This window comes from Melopsittacus undulatus, chromosome 1 (assembly GCF_012275295.1).
Source record: "Melopsittacus undulatus isolate bMelUnd1 chromosome 1, bMelUnd1.mat.Z, whole genome shotgun sequence".
In the NCBI taxonomy this organism is placed as follows: Eukaryota; Metazoa; Chordata; class Aves; order Psittaciformes; family Psittaculidae; genus Melopsittacus; species Melopsittacus undulatus.
The window spans coordinates 35440130-35463340 of NC_047527.1; the positions used below are offsets into that span (position 1 = coordinate 35440130).

At 39.7% G+C, this 23211-nt stretch overlaps 2 protein-coding genes across 11 annotated transcripts in view; one reads left to right on the forward strand and one right to left on the reverse strand.

Moving 5' to 3' along the window:
- ARFGEF1 (ARF guanine nucleotide exchange factor 1) overlaps positions 1–6595 on the forward strand; it is a 90430-nt gene extending 83835 nt beyond the window's left edge. For both annotated transcript variants that reach the window (XM_031050529.2, XM_005150789.3), the window contains exons 35-39: positions 763–902; positions 1268–1436; positions 2169–2307; positions 4278–4395; positions 5132–6595. In XM_031050529.2, the coding sequence (XP_030906389.1) occupies positions 763–902; positions 1268–1436; positions 2169–2307; positions 4278–4395; positions 5132–5296 (731 nt within the window). In that variant the 3' untranslated portion in view covers positions 5297–6595. The remainder of the gene's footprint in view (positions 1–762; positions 903–1267; positions 1437–2168; positions 2308–4277; positions 4396–5131) is intronic.
- A 2776-nt stretch (positions 6596–9371) lies between these two features.
- CSPP1 (centrosome and spindle pole associated protein 1) overlaps positions 9372–23211 on the reverse strand; it is a 57422-nt gene continuing 43582 nt past the window's right edge. For 8 of the 9 annotated variants that reach the window (XM_031050624.2, XM_031050630.2, XM_031050628.2 and 5 more), the window contains 5 exons: positions 20276–20316; positions 18730–18793; positions 14688–14797; positions 14335–14485; positions 9372–10201 (listed from right to left, as the gene is read on the reverse strand). In XM_031050624.2, the coding sequence (XP_030906484.2) occupies positions 9975–10201; positions 14335–14485; positions 14688–14797; positions 18730–18793; positions 20276–20316 (593 nt within the window). In that variant the 3' untranslated portion in view covers positions 9372–9974. The remainder of the gene's footprint in view (positions 10202–14334; positions 14486–14687; positions 14798–18729; positions 18794–20275; positions 20317–23211) is intronic. The other variant, XM_031050629.2, reaches the window with a different exon arrangement.

A 23211-nucleotide genomic window follows, 5' to 3' on the forward strand; every position in this document is an offset into this window, starting at 1 on the left:
GGCTTAATATCTTTAGTTATAGCCCCAGCTGTAACTTGAGAAACATGATGTGAAGAAAATTACATTTATCTTCATGCAGCATGACAGAATACTGTTAGGCTCCTGTGGGTCCACATTTTTGACCTGTGCCTTACAAATCTAGAGTTCAGCTGCTAACTTGCAGGCTTTTAACCCAAAACAGTATATTGTTTTTAATTAAGAGCAGAGTTCTTTCTGTGCAGAGAGCAACAAAAGCAACAGCTGGGGGAGGGGGAGTGGGGAGGAAAGTGTATTTAGACTGATTTGGAGAATGTATATCAAGATATATTTAAGATATTTGTGCAGAATTAATGTGTTGGTGCTTAAAATGCTCATATCTGGTGGTGTTATAGTACTTGCCACAAGTACAAACAAGCATCAGTTTTATCAGTGCTGTCCTAAGCTTCCTCTGCCTTTGTGCAGTCTTAGCCTGTCATTCTTGCCGTTGCACTGATGCAAACAAGATCACTAATTCTGGTGATTTTCAGGTAACCCTGAATATTTGTCCAGTATATGTCAGGCAGCTTTAAGGTTAGGAAGTAGTTCTTAAGAACCTGCCAATTGTTAACAGTGGTTGTCAGTCCTGGTTTTATAAGAGTAATTCAGATGGGCGGATTCCAGGTTTGGTTAGGAATGTGCTTGAAGTTAAACTGTTCTTCAGTTTACTGTTACCCCCAGAATAACTCAAAAAAGAAACAAGTATTGTAGTTCTTCAGTTAATGAGAAATTTTCTTTCCTTTAAAGAATTTCCAGAACAGAAGTTATTTGCTGCTCTTTTAATCAAATGTGTTGTACAACTGGAACTCATTCAGACTATCGACAACATTGTGTTCTTCCCAGCAACTAGCAAAAAAGAGGATGCGGAGAATCTAGCAGCAGCACAAGTAAGTAGAACTGATTGTTGTCTTTTCTTTTCAACGGGTTTTTCTCTAGTGAATTAAAGTTCATAAATTCCCATAACATATTCTAATTCACAGTTTTTAGAAGTGCTGGAGAATTTCCAGCAGACTGTTAAGGTCTTTTACATCTTGTATTAAATTGAACTTGCTGTGCTGGGGCAGCACACTGTTTAGGTTAAAACATGTATTGTTTAAAGGGATTTCTATAACTGGGAAGTAGATACAACTTCCAAATGTAGTTTTAAGTTTAAACACAAGTACAGATGGAAACAGGGTGGGATTTGAGTTACCACTGGAGCTTGCTGAAGTCAATTGCAAATTTTTACTTGAGATCTCTTCTTTTGTAATAGAGAGATGCAGTAGACTTCGATGTCCATGTGGATACACAAGATCAAGGGATGTATCGTTTTCTAACATCACAGCAGCTTTTCAAACTCCTCGATTGTCTGCTGGAATCTCACAGATTTGCTAAAGCATTTAACTCCAACAATGAACAAAGAACTGCTCTCTGGAAAGCAGGTGAGTCAATCACCTTGGAGAGTCATTTTGTGACAATGTGTTACTGTGCTTTGAATTGACCCAAAAATAGGTCAAAAGTACTTGGATGCTGAAAGTGAAACTAAATATAAGGTTTTAACTTCATAACCCTAAAATCCCTAAGGGGAGACCACCTCATCTGAGCAAATACCCTTTGGATTTCCTATGACTCAAGGATTCACTGGGTTACAGCTGCCAAGCTGATCCCTGGTTGTCAGTGTGAGCCTCATATTTGGAAGCTGCCACCAGAAAACTCCAAAACTATTAAGGGTGGCTGCTTTACCTACCAGTGTTGTATAAGTGTCATTTTCTGAAATAGCTGGAAAATGGACTCTCTGTAGCATTGCGTTTGATCTGTTATTTGCACCAGAGTTAGCTATATTAATATTTTAATCCAAAACCAGCAGTAAACCAGTATACACTATATAGATAGATATATATATATTATTAAGACAAATTGGTCCATTGTTCTAGTGGTTAGAGTGCACATTTCAAATGTATTTGGAAGCCTATACAAAAATGGGTGCCAAACACAATTCTGGTACATATACGTAGGTTAATTTTTAGCAGGACTCCATTGTACTAAATGTAATGAGAAAAAAAAATACATAAGGTTCTTTTGTCTGTATGCAGAAGATGCTTAGAAGGTGGAGGAATGTAAGGGAAAATGTCAGATGAAACAGGAATCTAAACAGATGCTTGGAATTTCTCTAGGTTTTAAAGGCAAATCAAAGCCTAATCTTCTGAAACAGGAGACTAGCAGTCTTGCCTGTGGGCTGCGCATCCTGTTCCGTATGTACATGGATGAAAGCCGTACCAGTGCATGGGAGGAAGTCCAGCAAAGGCTACTCAAGTAAGCTCTGCATAGCTGAACCTGTTGATGTTACTTCTGATGTTAAAGAATGTTTATTTAAAAGGGTAGACCTCCTCTATTTGCAGTGAACTTCCTAGAGCTAACACAGTAACATGGTGGACACAGCTAATAGTAAGAATTTCTGTGTTGTGTGGAGGGTGCTGTGCCTCCAGCTACGAGTGCTGCCTCAGCTTTTTGTTCTCATTACATTTTTATGAGAAAACAAGGGTTTTGTAGCATGTGGGTGAGAGATCATTAATAGTTACTCTTTAAGAAGAGAAGCAGCTATCGACTGTGTTAGACACTGTCCCACACGGACCACTCAGTGGATAAAGAACTGGCTGGATGGCTGCATTCAAAGAGTTGTGGTCAATGGCTCAGTGTCTGGCTGGAGACCAGTAACGAGTGTTGGGACCGGTCTTGTTCAATGTCTTTGTTGGTGACATGGACAGTGGGATTGAGTGCACCCTCAGCAAGTTTGCCAATGACACCAAGCTGTGTGGTTCAGTTGATGTGCTGGAGGGAAGGAATTTCATCCAGAGGGACCTTGACACACTTGTGAGGTGGGCTGATGCCAACCTCATGAAGTTTAACCATGCCAAGTGCAAGGTCCTACACCTGGGTTGGAGCAATCCCAGGCACAGCTACAGGTTGGGCAGAGAAGAGATTCAGAGCAGCCCTGTGGAAAAGGACTTGGGGGTGTTGGTTGATGAGAAACTGAACATGAGCTGGCTTCAGTGTGTGCTTACAGCCCAGAAAGCCAACCGTATCCTGGGCTGCATCAAAAGGAGCATGACCAGCAGGTTGAAGGAGGTGATCCTGCCCCTCTGCTCTGCTCTCGTGGGACCTCACTTGGAGTATTGTGTGCAGTTCTGGTGTCCTCAACATAGAAAGGACATGGAACTGTTGGAACAAGTCCAGAGGAGGGCCACGAGGATGATCAGGGGACTGGAGCACCTCCCATATGAAGACAGGCTGAGAAAGTTGGGGCTGTTCAGCCGGGGGAAGAGAAGGCTGCATGGAGACCTCATAGCAGCCTTCCAGTATCTGAAGGAGGCCTACAGGGATGCTGGGGATGGACTATTCATTAGGGACTGTAGTGACAGGACAAGGGGTACCAGGTTCAAACTTAAACAGGGGAAGTTTAGATTGGATATAAGGAAGAAATTCTTTCCTGTCAGGGTGGTGAGGTACTGGAATGGGTTGCCCAGGGAGGTTGTGAATGCTCCATTCCTGGTGGCATTCAAGGCCAGGTTGGACAGAGCCTTGGGTGACATGGTTTAGTGTGAGGTGCCCCTGCCCATGGCAGGGGGGTTGGAACTAGATGATCTTAAGGTCCTTTCCAACCCTAATTATTCTGTGATTCAGTCACCTAAATGCTGTTTTTTCTTTCACTGTCCTCAGATGGTTTAGGGAACTGGTGCAGTTTGGTTTTGTCTGCAAGGAGCACTGGGATGGAGGAGCCTGTGGGCATACAGAAGCTTTTAGCTTTTTGGTTATTACTGTGAATACTGAGTTTCACCTGAATGTTCTTAGTTTACAAAGCTGTTCAAGCAAGTGTTGATATAACAGAGGGCTTAAAATATGGCAGTAACACAGTGGAAGTATTCTAAGGTTTACAGACCAGGGAGCAGAGCTGGTTACATCAGCATGAGATTAATTTTTAAAGCCTACATACTGTTTTGTCACATGCATTCTAATAACTCTCAAAGAGCGCTTTGTATGCTTTAAATACATACACAGTCTGTGCAATCATGTTTTGTTAGTGTGTTTATTCCTGAAGTCCTGGGACTTTGCTTTCGAGTTGAACAAAAATCACTACTTTCTGTTACTACTCAGGCTTACAGTAGCTTTCATAAAATGATGCTGTTCTGTGCCAGGCCTCTACACTGGTATAGTTATAAAGCCCTCTCTGCAGTAAAGCTCAAAGTCAGATGCTAGTTACTAGGTCTTGTATCTTTTCTCTCTAGTGTCTGCAGTGAGGCTCTGAGTTATTTCCTTACTCTTACTTCAGAAAGTCATCGGGAAGCCTGGACTAATCTATTACTCTTATTCTTGACTAAAGTCCTGAAGATAAGTGATGAAAGGGTAAGTAACTTTTTGGAATGGTATTTAAGACAACACTTAGAGGTAAGAAGTAGTTTGAGGCCAATTCTTCACACACAGTTAAATACTTGACATTAAAAGTTCCTGCTGCTCTGTAGACCCTCTTCATTGAGGGAACATACATTGAAATGCATACACTTGACATACTGAGAGTAATGCAGAGTGAGGGTGCAGAAAGTGATGAAACAAAACGTGTCTGAGAAAATTCAAAAGATGATAAAATCCTTTAGAAGTGTGTGTGAAATTGCTTTTACCCCTTTCTTGCTGAGGAAGAAGATTAGTGGCTGATAATTTATTCAAAGAAGTAACTTGTGTTTCTGCTTCCAGTGCTACATGTACATCACCTTGACCTTCTCCAGAGCAGTTCTGTAGTAAATGAATCTGTATTTGGATCTCCCTTCATTTCTAACAAAACTTGGCTGAAATACCAAGTGAAAAGGGTCACCTGTAACAAAAACCTGGTGATAGAAAAACTTTCTCTTAAAAAACAAGCATTAGCAAGGAGCTGTGTGTAGCCACTGAGCATCTGTTAGAGTACCTCACTGCTCCCTTAGCCTTATTCTAGCAGTGCTGGCTTCAGTTACAGTGTTCCTGCTTGTCCCTTTGTGGGTTTCTCAGCTTTACTTGGGAGAGCTTTTAAAACCCTTCACAGGCAACATGCCCTCTGAGGTGTATTGATGCATAGTAGATTAATTTCTTCTGTTTGTTTTCTCCTCAGTTCAAGGCTCATGCCTCATTCTACTACCCTCTGTTGTGTGAAATTATGCAGTTTGACCTTATTCCTGAACTTCGAGCTGTTCTGCGGAGGTTTTTTCTGCGGATTGGTGTGGTTTTCCAGATATCTCAACCACCAGAACAGGAGTCTGGATTAAGCAAGCAGTAGCAGATAGTGACTGAGTATTGCTTTGTTGAAAAGTTTCTATTCCTCAGCTAAGTAAAAGGACCAGATAGCTGAGCCATTCTGTCTGGATATCCATAAAAATGATTTCTTTGTCTGGCAATGTGTATCCAAGGGTTAACGGTACAGATGCTTACAACTGTAATTAAGGCTTGCAATACTCCAGTCCCTTTATTTCCTGGCGGATTATCTCTATTGGTTTCTCTTACCTGGCTCATGCTGAGCACAGAGCCAGTTTTTAGCACAGTCCTCCTGTCAGCATGGGCTGCAATATCCTTTACTGTCCTAGACAGCAGTTTAGCAACAGATGTTTATGGTGGGTGTGAAAGTAAAATGTACCCAAAGAACTATATATGTAAAGGTTTGAGCTTCTGCAAGAAGTACAACTCAGGAGAGCTGTATTTTGAACGATAAAATGTTTATAGTGAAAAGAAGATGAAGATTATTGTTCATGGGAAAAGATATTTAGCAACCATGTCTGATATTCTTATTCTAAGATTTTTGCACACTCAGGCTGTCTGAGACATTGGGAATCATCCTTCTGTGAAAAATGTACAGAGATGCAGGTCTGTAATATAAACTCTTTAACACTATACAGTTCTTTCTGGATTGTTTTATTTCTGTATTCTTGATTTGCTGAAAACCCATAACACTTCACTCTTTACCAGATGCACTAGAAGTTTGGGTTTATTTTTTTGGGTTGTGATCTTTTTCTTTTCTTTCTTTCTTTTGTTCTTTTTCTTCCTTCTTTTTTGGTTTCGTTGTAGCCCAGAAGTTGGTGTTGCTGACTTTTGTCAAGAACAGAGGTAGGAATATCACAACTGACATAACTACCTGTATTATACATGTTTTAGGGCTTTTAACTATAACGAGCCATTGAAATGATGATCCTTCAAGGACTGGAACTTGAATCGCTGCAAACAAGTCTAGGTTGTGTCTGCTGTCAGATGTTTTTTGTTTGATGTAGATTTCACTCTTATGTACAGAATTTAATGTTGAATATATTCAAGTAACAAATCTGGCATGGTTTGGGGATGGTTAAATTTATTGGAAATGTATTCATACTGTGAATTGTGCTCTGATGGTTGAAAGACAAGATTGTCAAGCATTCTGTATTACAATGGATGTAGAAATTTTTTTCAGATGGACAAAATGTATATGGTACAGATATGTAAAGTTTTCTATGTAAAAAAATTCTGTACAACTTTCTGTACAATATTTGGTTCTCATCTGGCATATTCTAATCAGGTTATAGGTCAATAAAGTTTTTGAACTCTTTCATCAGTGCAATCAAAACCAGTCTAACCCACAGCTACTTGTACTACAGCTTCCTTTGCCACTTGTGCTCTCATTCTAAAGGAACAAATCCCAGGTCTCTGGGGGCAGATAGGTGTTTGCCCTTGGTTGGTAGTTGTGGAAAGAATAGAGGTACTTGTAGATGTACCAGTCAAATAAATGCTGCAGTGCTGCACAGATAGAAACTCAGACACTGCAGTTTGCTTTCTGCAAATTAACGTATTAATAGGAAACAGATTATAACATTTTGCCTGACTGCCAGCTGGAGCACCTCTGCTGTGAAGGAAGGCCCAGAGAACTGGGCTTCTTCAGCATGGAGAAGGTTCCAGGGAGACATTTAGAGCAGCTTCCAGTGCTCAAAGGGGGGCCTACAAGAAATCTGAGAGGGACTTTTTCCAATGCCAGGTAGTGGAATGTTTTTAAGCTGAGATTTAGATTATATGTTTGGAAGAAATTCTTCACTGTGAAGGTGGTGAGGCACTGGCACAGGTTGGCCAGAGAAGCTGTGGCTGCCCCATACCTGGCAGTGTTCTGGTTCTAGTGAACTTAGATGATCTTTAATATCCCTTCCACCCAACCTATTCTGTGATAAAACTTGGGGCTAGCAGAGGATAAAAGTGTGACAGCTGAGAAGTGGACAAAGGAGTCTGACCTGACAGAGAAATATATCTTCCTGTAGCCGCTCACAAAAGTAAGCAGTTCAGTGTAGTGAAGGGAATTAAACAGCATGACCTGTGACTAGGAGCTTTCTCATAATGTTAACTGGAGTGCAGCAAAACCAAATTGCATTTAACAAAGTCAAAAGGGGGAGAACTGAGGTTATTTTAATTAACTGCAGTTGTACAGACTTTCTTCTTGGGCTGTATTTTGGGTTTGTGTAATATTTAAAAGTTAAACCACTGTACTAGGTCAGACCCAAAGTCTGTCGTGTCTGACAGTGATGGGTAATAATGCTTGGAGTACCTGTAATGTCTTCCCATCCCTCTTGATATCACTCTCCCTTACACCAGTGGCAAGTGGTGTTACTGGTACTATCTGTGACCCAGAGCACTGCTATAACAGCTAGTCACATATCCTTTACCCACATCTGCCTACTTCCTTTTTAAATGCCTATGTTGAAGATTCAACAGCACCAAGTACAACAGATTACCTAAAACATCTGGTAGTTTGTGTTGTGATTTGTGGGGTTGAGATTTTTTTAAGCCTTATTGCTTCGTTGTGTGCTCCTATTTACTAAGGACTTACCTTACAGCTTGACCTTCTCAGGCCTTCTCTTATTAATTGCTTACTTGGAAAAGGCTTAATATGCTGTTCAGCCTTGGATGATTGGAAGCTGAACTGGCACATCATGACTCTCTCCTGCACCTCTCTTTAGCTGTTGCAGTGCCAAAACTGCACTTGCTGTACTCTGGGTATCATTTTCAACTTGCATCTACACATTGTTATCAGAAAAGCAGGGTCAGAGGCAGGAAATGAGTTCTACGTCAGTCAGCTCAGCTCAGGCCTGCAGAGTGCAGCTGCTTTATTTTGCAGATGAGACTGTCATGATAAAAATAAAACCATGTAGGGAGGTGGGCAGAAAGGCTGTGCTGGCAGCTGAGCTTTGTAGATACTGAAGGGAAGGCTGGGAAATATGTGAAGGAGCAAGAGTATCCTGGGTATCAGCCTCAATGTCAAGGAGAGGACAGCTGTAATGAAAGTGTAAATCATAATGCTAAATGCTGTTAAGCAGTGAGGTTAAAGTAGGTTCAGTGCTCTCATGTCACTGCAGCAGTGAAGGAAGCAAATCAGAGTGGGGCTGTGCAGTGTCCTACCCTTGGATGGGATGGTCAGTGACATTTCCCAAACTCCTTGCAGTTAAAGGAGGCTGGTGGTTTAGGCTAACGCTAACTTCAGGAGTTAGTTTGGGGGATAGATTAAAAAATTAAACTGGGCCACTCAGTGAGGGAGAAGACAAATTCTGTATGTAGCACATAGTGCAGTGAACACAAAGTTCAACACATGAAGCAACGGCAGAAGGTCTTTGAGCATCAAAACCAAGGGGAGGGCTGGCAGGTGACAAAGCGTGAAATCCGTGAGGTGGACTTCATCAGGAGAGGTGCTGGTAGGCTGGTAACTGTACATAAAACCTTTTCACTGCAGCTGCTTAAAACTAGTTGGGGATTCAAGCCAACATGAGCCCTATGTTACATGCTCTAGCCTAGGCCTTGGATTACACCACAATCCCTCCAGTATTTACTGGCCATTTCTGACATACCCCAACTGATACGCCAGAAACTAAGGGTAGGACTGAGCGTGATGTGGCACTTGCTGTCTGAGAAGGGACATGCTAAACCTATGACGAAGCAAAGCACAACACAATGTTGCAGTATTACAGCTCTCAGGAAGCATCCCCAGCCTGCTGTCATCACAAACAAACCCTTGCCTTGCAGGCAGACTGCCTTGAAGGCAGCATTTTAGTGAAAATAAAGACATTTTTACAAATTGGTTTGGTTTCATTATTTGTTTTCCCTGTTGGCCAAGTTCTGGCTTCTGCATGGGAATTCCCAACCCAGAGGAAAGTCACAGCCTTACCCTTTACCTTGGTGTTTCTGTTCACTGAACATCTAAAATCTTGCTTGTAGCTACAAGTCCTTCTTGCTAAAAGCTCCATGCTTTTACTCAGTGCTTTTTCCATATGTATTTTTCCTGCTTCTTTGAAGGCAGCCTTAATGTTCTAGTTTGTTCATGAGTAAATATAAGCAAATAAGAAAACTCAAATCTTCTTTCACACTTTTAGTAACAAAATAATTTATTAACTCTTAAATCAGAACCATAAATTAAATATATGCAACACTATCTGTATTTCCAGCACATAACAGGTTAGGGAATAAGATACATTGCTAATAGTCCATGACACAGTTGAGCTTTCATGCAGGTCAGCACTTCCGACTGTATGAAAAGCAAGTGCCTTTCCCCAAGTTACTTAGTGTTTTGGTGAAAGCTTAAAATGCGCCTCAGCTGCTGAGTTACTCTATTTCCAAACTGGCTTAGAGTTCAACTATAAACAAAGCTAAAAATTTACTTTAATATTAAATTCACACACACACACACACACAGCTTCTTGTGGTAAGTCCAGCTCTGAGGCTGAAATTCATTTAAAAAGTGCAAAACCACTAAACTACTCCTCCACACATCATACAATACAAAACATCCCTGCCCTCCATCTCCACTGCACTGCAGCTTCTGTTACCTTGTTATTGCTATCTAAAATCCTACCTACAGCTCCACACTACATCCCTGGAGGAGGGCTCGGCAGCCCTGGAAAGTGCAGTAGTGCAGCATGGCCCCTGCCTGCACAAGGCACAGCAGTTGGGGGGGGGCTGGGTCAGCCGTGTGCAGTGGACAGCCCCTGCCAGCTCAGCGGTAGTGCGGCCTCAGGTGAAAGCTTTGCTGGGCTTGACTCATCCGCCATGAGCCTCTGGAGCGTCTCCGAAGTTCCTGGTCGCAGCCAGGGCTCTGTTGCAACTGTGTCAACAGAACTGGGCCGCCTGCCAGTGTTGGATGGAGAAGGCTTGAACAGGTCCTCTGCTTCCCCCAGGGAAAGGTTATCACCTGAGAGAGGAGAGCAACATACATGTGTTAAAGGGGACAAAAGCTTTCACATCTTGCCACAACATTCTGTAATACGGAACAGTCTGCTATGAATGCATAAATAATGCTTTTAAATCACATTCATTTCTACTTGAAACACATTGCTGGTGTTCTGGAGAACTGGGCCCATCTAGAGTCAACACCAGACTCCACATCATTGATGTCAACAGCTCCTCCTCCTGCCACATCAACCTGAGAACAAACTTGGATGGATTTCATAGAATGGTTTGGGTGGAAGGGACGCTAAAGGTCACTTAGTTCCAACCCCTGCCATGGGCAGGGAGATTTGGCAAAAGGTTCTTGCTTTCCCAAAGCCTCCTACTGTACGGAGAAGACAAATGTGTCAGTGCATACATGCATAGAAAACACATATTAAAAACAAGGTCATTAATTTCAGTGCTATGGCTAAACACCATAGCATAAGTAGTCTCTTATGCTGGAGGTAACTTGGGAAGAAATATTTTACCACTGGTAAACAGTGCAAAGTCTGTGCACGACGGTTCAGCATGGCTAATGACCTTAATGCAGTGTCATTCTGAAATGCACATGGGATAAGTAAGTCATCATCTTCCAGCTACAAAACAAAGCACACCAAAAAAAAACCAAAACACCAGAACAGCCTTGCCTTTGAACTTGGGGTCACCGTCACTCTGAACTCTACTACTACTTACTTCAAATCTGACAGCAATCACACACATCTAATACCTCAAAGAGACAGCTTGTAGTGTGGATTATCAAACAACATATCCATAAATACAAAATGATGTAAATGTGCTCTTCATTATTTGGATGCATGACACAATTTTTACATACATAAAACAAGACACAATGGAAAACCTCCCCACCTACACCAACTGAAAACTGCAGTTTTCCCCTTTAAAGACGAGCAATGTAAAATGAGGGAGTTCTGGTTTGTTGCGGATTTTTTTAAGCTAGGCAGAAAAATTGAGAAAAAACACACCAAAATTTTGTAGAAACATCCTAATTCCAGCAAAATGTAACAGAATTGTGTGTTCTTTAGTGCTCAAACATTTCACTTAAGCAATCTGTGTCAGATTTTTATTCGGAAAAAAAATGAAGACTTTTTAAAATCTGATTTTAAACCAAAGTTTCTCTGAAGCTTCTCATTAAAACATGAAAGTTGATGGTGTAAGCATGGGTGGGAGAGCCCAAGTCCTGCAGAAGCAGCAGCAACCAGGTGTATAGACAAGGGAAGGACAGAAACTGCACGATCCCACATGCGCTGAGTGAAGGCTCAGCTTTCCTCACAGTGCCCAAGGGATGCAGGTTCTAAACCAAAGTACCACATCCTTTTTGTTCTAAAAGAACATGGCAGTGAACCCCCGAGTTCTGCACTTCATACAGACAGCGATCTGAGCCTCCTCCAAGCCTCACCTAAAACCAAACTTCTCTGTAGCACTGAAAGTGTAACTCTAGCTCCCTCTCTCTAGAGCCTGTCATCTCCAGTGCTTGAGCTCGATGTAAAGCTGGCAGTGAACCTCCTTCCCTCCTAAATCCTCTGCTGTCAGTTGGAACCTGCAGGTGTTACCCCCCATGTGTGTAACAACAGCACACAGCAGGAAAAACAACACCTATGGAAAATTAATTTTCTCTTTGCTACTTATTTAAGAGATTATAAACAGTAAAAATAAGGCATCTGTTTTGAGACAAACTGCAGACTCTGAGGCCAGAAGGCTGCATTTCCCTGCATTTAACTACTACTGCCTTCAGAAACAAAGCCACAAGATCTTCTGGCAGTCAGAGGGAAGAACAACTGTTTTGTCAGAGATGAGATCATCACAGGTCATCGTGCACAACACTATAGCACAACTCACTTGGTACTGCCTTCAGACAGCACAACAGATCAGCTGCAGTACAGAACTTGCTTCATCACAATTTCAACACTCTGTACACTCCATTAAAAAAAAAACCCTGTTCCTAATTGGGCTACATGTAAAGAATTTTCTTTGGAGTTGCCACTTGAGAATTCACAGCTTGTACCCAGAGGCTGGGGATAAGTAGCCCTCTTTCCTTCACAGGAAATACTGATTTGGAAACTGAGCAATGTCTGGATTCCCACTAACCATTGACAGCAGTACATCCTACCCACAGATGAGAACAAACTCCTTCAGTGCCCTGGAGTGGATATTGGTGTTTGTCTTCTGTCAGCCTGCTCTTATCAGGAATCAGTACTGCTGCCCCACTGTAGATCATCTACGCTCCAGCATCCTTTTACTTAGAGGCACAGAGGAATTCCTAAGTCTCAAGGAATTTAGGCAACTTCACATACATATGGGTCTCAGCCACATACCTAATGTGCTCAAAGCTGTGAGAAGTCTCTCTTCTGCAGCTGAGCCTGCTCTTGTTTACACACTTAGGAACAAGCATATATTGCCCACTGGAAAAAGTAGCTGCTGGCTTGCAGAGATGTCATCACCTAAACACTCACCAAGTCTACATTGATGGGAATGTTTTTTGATGCGTGAAAACAGAGGAGGCCTGGCTCCAGTATGCACTAGTTTTCCAGTTAAGAAAACAATTCTGGGTGGCTTTAGGATTCCCACATCAGTCCCATAAAGGAAAGTGAACTGCTGTGAACAGAGCCTCCCTGCCGTGCCAACAGGATCACCTCTCATAGTTTATCAAAGCCTGTCAATTCCCTTTTCCCACTGGTTTAAAAGGAACATAACCAGAGCTCTTTAACTATATATCTGACAGAGTTGTTTTCCCCAAGCAGCATCTCTGATGGCAGAGGAGAAATAACAGTCCTAACTGTTAGGAAAGCAAGAGAATGCCATGAGGGTTCTGTCAAACTGCAAGGGAAAAGGAATAAACCCACTTTGCTTCATTCATTATTTCTGTAAAGTCACTGAGTACAAGGAGGGAACAGGAGGCAGGCAGCAGTGCAGCCCTGGCAACCACAGCTGAGCAAAAGAAACTCCTGCTATATTTCTAAGAGTCACATATGCTAAGGATGAAGGATGGTCCCCATGTGATCCAAAGAACAAGCTCCACAGAGACTTATAAATATCTATATATACACATATACACATAAAAACAATATATATATATATCTTTAAAGGCTGAAGCTCTGGGGACCACAACAAACAGAAGCATTTGTTTACGTTAAAGAAATGAATGGGGTTTTTCAGTGACTTTAAAATCACAGTAAGATGGTTAAAACAAACTATCCAGAAGAGGATGAAGTGCTTGTAAAAGTACCCATGGCAACAGAATCAGAAACACTGTCAGCATCTGTATTCTCATTAAGTTTATAAAAAGGATACTGATACTGTAATTGCCTAGACAGCATAGCAACCACCTCCTAAAAAAAAGGGGAGATTTCAGACGCACATGAAAAACTCATTAGCACAAAGTTTATCAATGCTATCACAACCCATGTGAGAAACTGAAGGCCATTAATGGATGCCATAATTGGTACCTCATACCCAAAATGGATCTACATCAGGCAGTCAGCTGATGGAGAAGCTCTGCAATAGCTCCTCAAGTTTGATGTTCATATGGTTACAAGACTTACATACTAAATTCAAGTGCAGGTATAGTGAAAGAGGCATCAATATCAACCTCAAATACTGAAAAATCATTTATGTTAACAAACCTACAGAAAATCCAAATTAACTAGAAATTTAAGTACTTTTTATACACAATTTTATGGCATATCTCCATTGGACCACAGACATCTGATTCCTAGGAATGCCAATAAACTCACACAGGCACCCCATGAACATTCATCAGTTTGGAGTTTCATTTGTTTCCACTAACATTTCAGTTATGCAGCTGGAGAGCTATATCTTACTGCTAGCAGTGCTACATCACAGTATTAAAAGTGGCACAGACAGGACAAGTATGAGTGGCTGATCTGACAGGAATTAGAGCATCTTTTCCTACTACCCTCCTTTAAACTTATTCTAAAAGTTGTTTTGAAGTTTCTGGGGAACCTTGTGCACCAGCTACAGGGCTCTGTAAATAACTCCTGTTTGAGCCAGTTGCTTCAACTACAAGTAGTTTCTTAAGATTTGTTCCTTTAATTATTGTCAGTATTCACTGCATCACCTCTACCACAAAGGGCATACCTAAGCAAGCAGATTTCTGCTGCAGCTCTGTCAGTCTGTGCAATCGTTCTTCATTCTTGCCTTTCAACTGATCAATATCAAGGCTGAAACTTGAGTGCAAAGAAGAGCTGTCAGGATGCAGCAATGGTGTCTGACCCCGTGGAATATCCTCCTGCAGAAAATCCCAAAACACACAAATCCATCAGTTAAATAGTATCCTTTTAAAAAGGGCAAATAGCTATACATGTACACTTATATCATTCATATCCATTGATGCATCCATATCATCTAGCCACTAAGGAACCACACAAACTGTCTGGCATTAGATCTGTGGTCCACTTTCCCATTTAGGTTAATACAGTTACCATACATACAGCACACTCCAAAGCTTTCTGCTTCATTCGTCTCCTCTCCCTTGCAGAAGGTCGAAGCTGCGGTGATGAATTAACTTCTTCTAAGGCCGAAAATGTTTCCCCGTTAGCACCTGGAAAAACAGGTGAAATCGTTTTCAAAGCAATCAAAATACTCAGCAGTGTTCAAACCTGTTTATGTTCTGAAATGAGCCAATATATTGTACTTGATTTAATCACAGGAATCAAAGGAATTTATTCCTTAGGACATCTTGCATAAAACCAGTGATAATCCAGATGCAGACAAAAGAACAAGGTACCACAACAGCAGCAAGGGATGAACTTCAAAGAATATCTTGAGATATATATTGAGACCTCTCATGTAGAGCATAAAGTATTTCACATCTTGCAGATCCACCACCCATCACCATACCTTCTTTACACCTAGACCTTTAAAGCAGGTGAGTACTTGAATATAGTGAAAGAGAGAACATTGGGTAAATGGGAGGCATAGTAGTCATGGAATAAATCATGTATGTAAATATATGGATTATTATGATAACGTAATTGGTGCCTTAATCATATATCTTTAGTTGTATCTTAGTCTTTTCATATAATAAGTGTTAGAATCTGTTCATATAAAAATAAGTAAGTTAATAAAATTTTTGTCATACCTGTACCACATTACAGTGGGGGAGTTTCATCTATTTTTAATAATATAAATGAACCCTAATGTGACATCTCTTCTTCGCACTTCTTTTGTCTATTTCCCCTTCCTTTGCTGATTCTGACAATAACTTCAAATAGAAACTGTTTCAAACAGATACTTTTTTGTCATTCCAGGACCAGTATCTACTGCTTGGGGCTGGTTTATGGCTTTGCCACTGCTTGGTGCAGACAGCGGGCTCCGTTTTCTAGTTCAGTCTCTCCAGTTCAGGCTCACAGAACAGAGCCTCTCAGATAAAGAAAGGTCTCTGCCTAACAAAACCAATACAGAATCCATTACCAATTACTCTTTGACAACAGTCACGTTTTGGAAAGGCTCTTAGTCAAGTATGACACATTAAGGTTAAAAAAGATAAATGTGTGTAAATATACACACAGACAGTACTGAACAATTCTGCAGCATCTCCCTGAAAAGACATGTTGTGACACTAAAAATAAACCACAGCTGTGGAAAGAATGGGATTTTCCACTTCCTAGCAAGATGAAAATACATTTTCATAGAATCATAGAATAGTTAGGGTTGGAAAGGACCTTAAGATCATCTTGTTCCAACCCCTCTGCCATGGGCAGGGACACCTCACACTAAACCATATCACCCAAGGCTTCATCCAGCCTGGCCTTGAACACTGCCAGGGATGGAGCATTCACAACCTCCCTATTCTATATCATTCACAAGTTTCAAAGATCTTAAAACTAATTGTTGAAAGTAACAATTATTTCTGTTGCAAATTGAGAAGCTCAGAGACACAGACAGCTATTTCAATAAAATCCCTTCCCGTTACCAGTTGGGTTTTCCCTAGAAATGAAAATTTTATTCCCCTCTCCTCTTTTCCCTCCCCCAGTTTCACCAAAGGTATTGATGCTCTCATCACAAATGGCTCAAGTAAAAACGAATCAAAGCAAAATTTTGAAATGGTGTATGGCTATCAACCCACTTATCAGAATTTTAGTTGCAAGATCAGTTGAGCTTCATTATATTCCAAATATTGCTGTTATTCAGAATACAAAAAGTTGTTAATATCACGTGAATTTATCCCAACAGAAACAAAGTACAAGCTAAAGAAGAATTTATTTGTACCTTCAGTGTTTAATTAGTGTGAGATGCTACCTGTTCCATACCTATCATTCAGATGCTGTTACACAGCCATGCCTTCAAATCACTGCATTAACACTAAGAAATTCTAGGGTTTCAAGTGAGTCAAATAAAGAGAAATTGATAAATCTCTTTACTCAGAACTGCCTCAAATTTCTGATCCCTAGGACATGAAGACAAATTAATTTGTAATGCTAACATCTATTACAAAATTGAGTTAGATTTTAAACCCATGTTCAAAAAAAACCCCATAAACCCAAAGAGAAACAACCACAGAAGGCAGGGATTTGCTCTTCTTATGAAATTGAAACATAGTTAAAATACACCACAAACACTTCACAAGAGACCTCAGACAGTGTGAGCAGCACAACTCACAGAGAAGGCAGCCCACAGATTAATGACAGTTTTCCTTTTTCATTTCAGGGATGGAAATCACCAGATTCATATTCAGAATTTTAATAACTATTTATAAAGCTCAAACAATGCAAAGGGTGACAATGCTTTAGTGCCTGCAGCTCAGTACTGGGGAATATGATTTTCACCAGTCATAAATGATCTGTGAAAAAAAGAAAAAGGAAAAAATGGAGGGGATGAATAGTACTGTAAGTTAACTAAGCTGCAAGAATCAGCTGGATGAGCAGAAGGAAATAGGAGAGATGGTTATAAATATCATGAACCTTTTGAAAGCCGTGACTAAAATGAAGGAGCGCCCCATTACACAGGTGGCATATTCAGAGCAGATGAAGAGATACAGTTCACAGAAGTCATAATGAGGAAACTTATCCATGCAAACCACTGATGGTAAACAATCAGAGGGATTCAGAAACGCCAATTCCAGTTCTTGAAAGGCAATCTATTAAAGACCCATCTTAGCAAGTTTTACTGAACGCAAACACACAGTATTTGACCAAGCAAACTTCTGAGTTACAAGTCACTGGAGGCTGGAAGAGTACTCTGCAGTGTTGCTGCATGTCTGCCCACCACCTTATATTCTCCCCATGTGCTTATTCTGGCAATTGTGCCTATTTTGTCCTGTTAGATACAGGACAGATTCTAGACTGACGGACTCTCCTAAAGTATGTTTTCGTCATGTGGGCTGTAAATAATGCACACTATTGCCTAACCTCAAGGAGAACGCACTGCAGACTACATAGAGTATCAAATGCACTGAACAAACCTTAAAGACCCATTCTGTGCTGTTCCCAATACTGTACTCAAGGACCTGCATGCTAGCAGAGCAAGATGGAATACACTTCAAATGAAATATTCTGCTTTTAAACCAAATCCAGAGATAACAATCATTGGTACATAGAAACATATCTAGTTTTATTAAAAAGCACTTGAAGAAATCTACTGCATCTCCCCTACAGCAAATAATAAAACCTTGTAAGATGATTTTCCATAGATGATTGATGAGAATTTCAATGCCTACTAATGGAAAATAACTCATGGAGGCTTGAGCTGGCTGGGGCTTTTTTTTAAGAGAAGATAAATTGTAGCTTTATTATTTCTAGTGACTGGAAACAATCATATCTGAAACAGCACTTCCACATACATGCATATAAAGGTTGAATAAAGAGACGTAAGACAACGTGAGACACATTCCTCTATACAAAAATCTTAAGAAAACTAAAAATCACCTACTTCAGTTGATTAGAATGAATCACTAATGCCCATATAATCAGACTTAAAATTGAGCATGCTTGTAAAACAGAAGAATAAAGACTAAAAGAATCACTGGCTCCCCAGCACTTTTATATTTCACTATAGACAGCTCATAATTGTAAACTGTGATTGCTAATAAATTATTTTCTTTGCTGCAGAATAGTAGGACAGCATTGCATATTCTACCATTGTAATCACTGCTGCACATTTGCTGAACAAATATTAGCTTTTCCTCATGCAAAGCTGGAAAGGTATCAAAAAAGCTCCTTGAGAAGACTAACATCCCAGTCAGAGCCCAATGAGCATGTAAAGATGCTTTCTCATTAAAAGATGTGAAGCTGCATAAAGCAAGTGAGCAGCATCATTAATTTTAGGTGTGACCTACACAAATTTACTGCAGTACACTTCCATCAAGATCTGCATTTTAATTTAGAGGCATAATTTTCTAATACTTTAAAACACTCATCATAGCTACACCCCTTGCAATTTTCAAAACAGTAGTGATCATTTTAAAGACAGGTCATTAGGTTAAAAGGCATGTCTGTACACTCGTAACATGGTTAAGGGGAGATACGAACTCACCAATAAAAGCGCTATCCGACTCCAACAGTGAATTTTTGAAGAATCCATCAGATTCATTCCTGAACTACAAAAGTGAGACAGGAGACAGGCAAATTCAGATGCCTCAATATATTTCTGGGGCCAAATTATAATTAACAGAAATTAATCACCAAACTTCTGCAAAGTCGACACCAGCTCTACAGTCTCTGTACTATTCCTTGTTTCATGGCTATAAGATATCTACACATTTTTACATAACTCGTGTTCACTTTAAGCATTAGGGATCTTTTATTCTTCTGTAGTAATCCCATTTGCTGAATGTGCTTACATATGGCAACTGCAGTGGTGATTACTGTAACACAGTAATTTCCATCAAGAAACACATCCTTGTAACTCTGCTTGAGTTTCAGAACAGTCAAAGCACTAGAAGTGAGCTTTGCACCCAAGGTTTGTATGATGTATCGAACAAATGAAGAATAATTCCATGTTTCATTTGGCCTACCACATGCAATCTTTGATATCAGAGCATTAAAACAACACATTTCTTCTCAGTAATAACAAGCACTAAGAGTAATACTTCTAGTTCACTGCATAATTGCAACCATTTGTTACAGAAATTCTACTATGGAATAATTTATGTTGAAAACCACTCTGAAATCAAAGCAGTAGAAACTATCAGAGGAAACAGAACAAGAGAAAACTTTGCATTCAGCACTGCTCTGAAGAAGAATTTCAGGCAATAAATTACAACTTTAAAATACATTAAGGTGTTTTTTTTATTTTAATAAGGAAATGTTTATTTTCTGTATGGAGTTAGTATTATCCTTGAGGCTAATGGCTTTCTTCTTGCACAGTCTTCCATTTTTGTATGCTTCCACATTCCCCTAAGAACAACTTAATGCTTGTTATTTTGCAGTTCAGGTTAGTGTAGAATTCCAATTTGACAGCACTTTCACAGAATCACAGAATCCCAAGGGTTGGAAGGAACCTCGAAAGATCATCTAGTCCAACCCCCCTGCAAGAGCAGGGTAACCTAGAGTACATCACACAGGAACTTGTCCAGACGGGCCTTGACTATCTCCAACGCGGGAGACTCCACAACCCCCCTGGGCAACCTGTTCCAGTGCTCTGTCACTCTTACAGTAAAGAAGTTCTTCCTTTCACTCTTCTCACCAAGTCAGAAAATAAAAATCCCATTTAAGATAATAAATAATCATTAGCTATGTGCATTATTTAGGCCACCTGAATTCAGAGCAACAGCTTCTGGGTTGTCTTTTTCTATTAATTCCCATGCCCAGCAGCAACCCAACATCATACAAATATAAAGTAAGTACCAGTGAATAAATAGAAGGGAGTTTAAAGAATCAGACTGTCTCTATATACAAAAATAAACAATGTGTATGTCAAGTTTAAAGAAGCTGTTACTCATTGTATTGACAAGCAAGAGAAGTAAATAAGCTTGCTGTCTTTTTAAGTGCAGTTCCTTTCACCAAATCTGTGAAAGACACAGTATCTCTTGCACTTGAAAAAGACAAAGCAATATAACAAAAAGCTGTTTAATTCTTACCATTCTCATGGTTTGTGGGTTGCCACCAAAAGCAGAATCATCTTGATCAACAAAAGGCACATAGACAAGGGACAAAATGATATAAGTATTAAAAGCATATTAAAAGTTTTATCAACATATTATTACAAAAATGAAGATCACTGTGCATTACTACTTTAAAACTACACACACTGCAATAAGCATTTTAAAGCATTTTGAATGCAATGTTTATTCCAGTTTCCTTATGTTAATTTATGTAGAATCACAGAAATCAAACAGAACTCAGTAGTAAGCTATTTCGAAGAACTCTGAGCATGTGCAAGCCCTTCTTAAGGCTGGATTCATCAGTCTCTCCCAAAAAGCAAACATGAACTATACTGATCATCACTAACAAAAATCAATGCTTCTCAACTTGTTCAAAAACTGATTTGCTATCCAGAAAAAGGAAGCATAACTGATTTTGTGGCTACCAAAAAACAGTATTTTTAAGATATAATCACACTTCACTAAATGCTAAAATCACACTAAGTTGTGCTGAACTCTGAAAAAGCTGCCTACACGGCAACAGTCAGAACTAATTTTGTGCTGTGTTTACAACAACATTGTCAACACTTGCTATGGGAAGGTCATGTCCAAGTGTTGACTGAGTAATGTAAAAAACATCAACTTCTGGGAAAGCAGCATGGTTTAAGCCATTAAAGCAACACATCAGGGCACAGAAGGTTGCTGCATGAATGCTCCGTTTTTCTCTTTTACCCTCTTATGTTTTGTTGATACCCTAAGATCTTTATAATTTTAATTGCTGCATCTTAAACAATACTCAGTCCACGGCTAACAAGAAATGTTTTTTCATCATGTTCTGCATACCACTGAATCCTAATGCAACTGGAATGTGGTACCGAGGAAACACATCAGGTTAAGTAATTTCAGATGAAAAAGCATTTAAACCCATTTTTCAAAGCGTACTCAAAACGGATGGCCTTCTTACTATAACAAAGATCATCCTCTATTCCCTAGCATAAGTGTTTTGATTTTCTTGCCATCATCTTCACGTTTAAAATTTTATATGTCCCATTTTTATTATATTAAAAACATTTGTGAATTGAATGTTTTTAAAAAAAACGGAAGTTAATGGTATTCACATCCCTGTGGTTGCTAGTGCTAAACTGTTACACTTTAAACTCATCTGAACTTCGCAGCTAGGACACACAAAAAAGAAAAACAATAATGGAGAGAATTTGCTCTTATTTATAAGTAGAAAACCAAACCAATACTGTATCAAATTTAAAAACTTAGAGAGCCAAAAATGATTTTTTTCCCATAATTAGAGACCACCTGAGCCATGTATTTCCTGACTCCACTTCGGGTATTGTTATTATTACTGGTCTATCAAAAGCTAGACTGAGTCAGGAGTCTCATTTATATGAAGCTAAATATTACAACAGTTTTGTAGTTAAAACTCATGAATACACAAAAAACATTTATTCTATTGTCTAGATGTCTGCTTGCCAGGAATAGGCATGTTTGCATAGATAAACAGTTGTACTTACATCAACAGAACTCAAGACTAATGATGTTTTCCCCTAGGTAGGACATCTCAACAAGCAATTTGACTAGCAAGAAGGATGCTGTGTCACAATAAGCTGCTAGGTGAAATCAGTTCCCTTGATTTCTGCCAGGGAAATAATCTGAAATAATCAGAGCAGGAGACTGCAGAAAGCTCCAGGAGTGATTTTATGCTCAACATCCTGAGCACACCATGTTTGCAGCTTCCACACAGAGCTTCAACTAGCAGGCAAGCATTTCACAGAGGAATGTACTTTCTAAGGATAAAAACCTCACCTCTGGAGAGCAGAGAGAACTATCCTAAAAGTTAATCTAACAATGATCCCACGCATGCTGGATATACATGGAACCAAAACTGAAGTTACTCTTCTTATTTGGTTTAAGTGTTCAAATAAAATAGTTATTAAGATAGTTTTTGTTTCTTCCACCTCTGTCTAGCAAACTTTTGTAGCTGACCCTCTGTCTAACATCAAACACCATAGCATGCAGGCTGTCACTTCTGAGCAGACTAACTGGCCCGTTCCTGATATACTACTCAAGCACAGTCAAGCATAGCCAGCATTGCAATGCAACAGTATCAGACCTGCTCCTGTGCCTTTCTCTCCTATCCCCCAAAATAATAATAACCCAGAAGTCTGCAAAATAACTGACTTATTTATAAGGACACAGCAAGCATCTAAAAAACTCTGGACATTCTAAAAAATTGTTAGTCTCTCAGGTTGTTTCTCCACTAACAGTGCACATATTTCTTTACATAAAGAGAAAAAAAAAAAAGAAAGAAAAAACATAACAGAGGGAACAGTATATAAAGCATATAAAGTACAGAACACTTCATTCAGTTTGAGGAAAAAAGGTAAGCCTTTGCCATTACATCCTATAATACTATATTTCACCTGCAGTACAAGAATACATATTGCTTTAACTCATCTTCCTTTCTGCCTTAAATCAGACAATAAAACTACTCATTTATTCCCAGTGGGAGGAAGATGGTGAACTTGCCTCCAAGGAAAATAAACTTGAAATAGAGTCATACATAGCAACTAATTAATTCTCTTGCTCAGTACACAATGACAGACCATAAAGTTAAATGATGTTATAAAGAGGAAAAACTGCTCAAGGATCCTCTCTAAGTATCAGTGGAAAATCTTTTTCAAAATCAGCTGCTTGTCTACCAACTATTCTAAACTGTTCTAGTAAATCCCTCTTCAGGCTGCCACCATATAAGCCTGCATTATTCATTTAGCACACATCTAAAATGATTTCTTACCCTTAAAATTAATGAAAAGGCAAATTTGCTTTCTAGATGGTGGAAGTTCTGCTTCAGACAGCATAAATTAAAGCCTTCTCAAATTGGCCTGTTGAAAAATATTCTAATGGTGGAAAATCAAAAC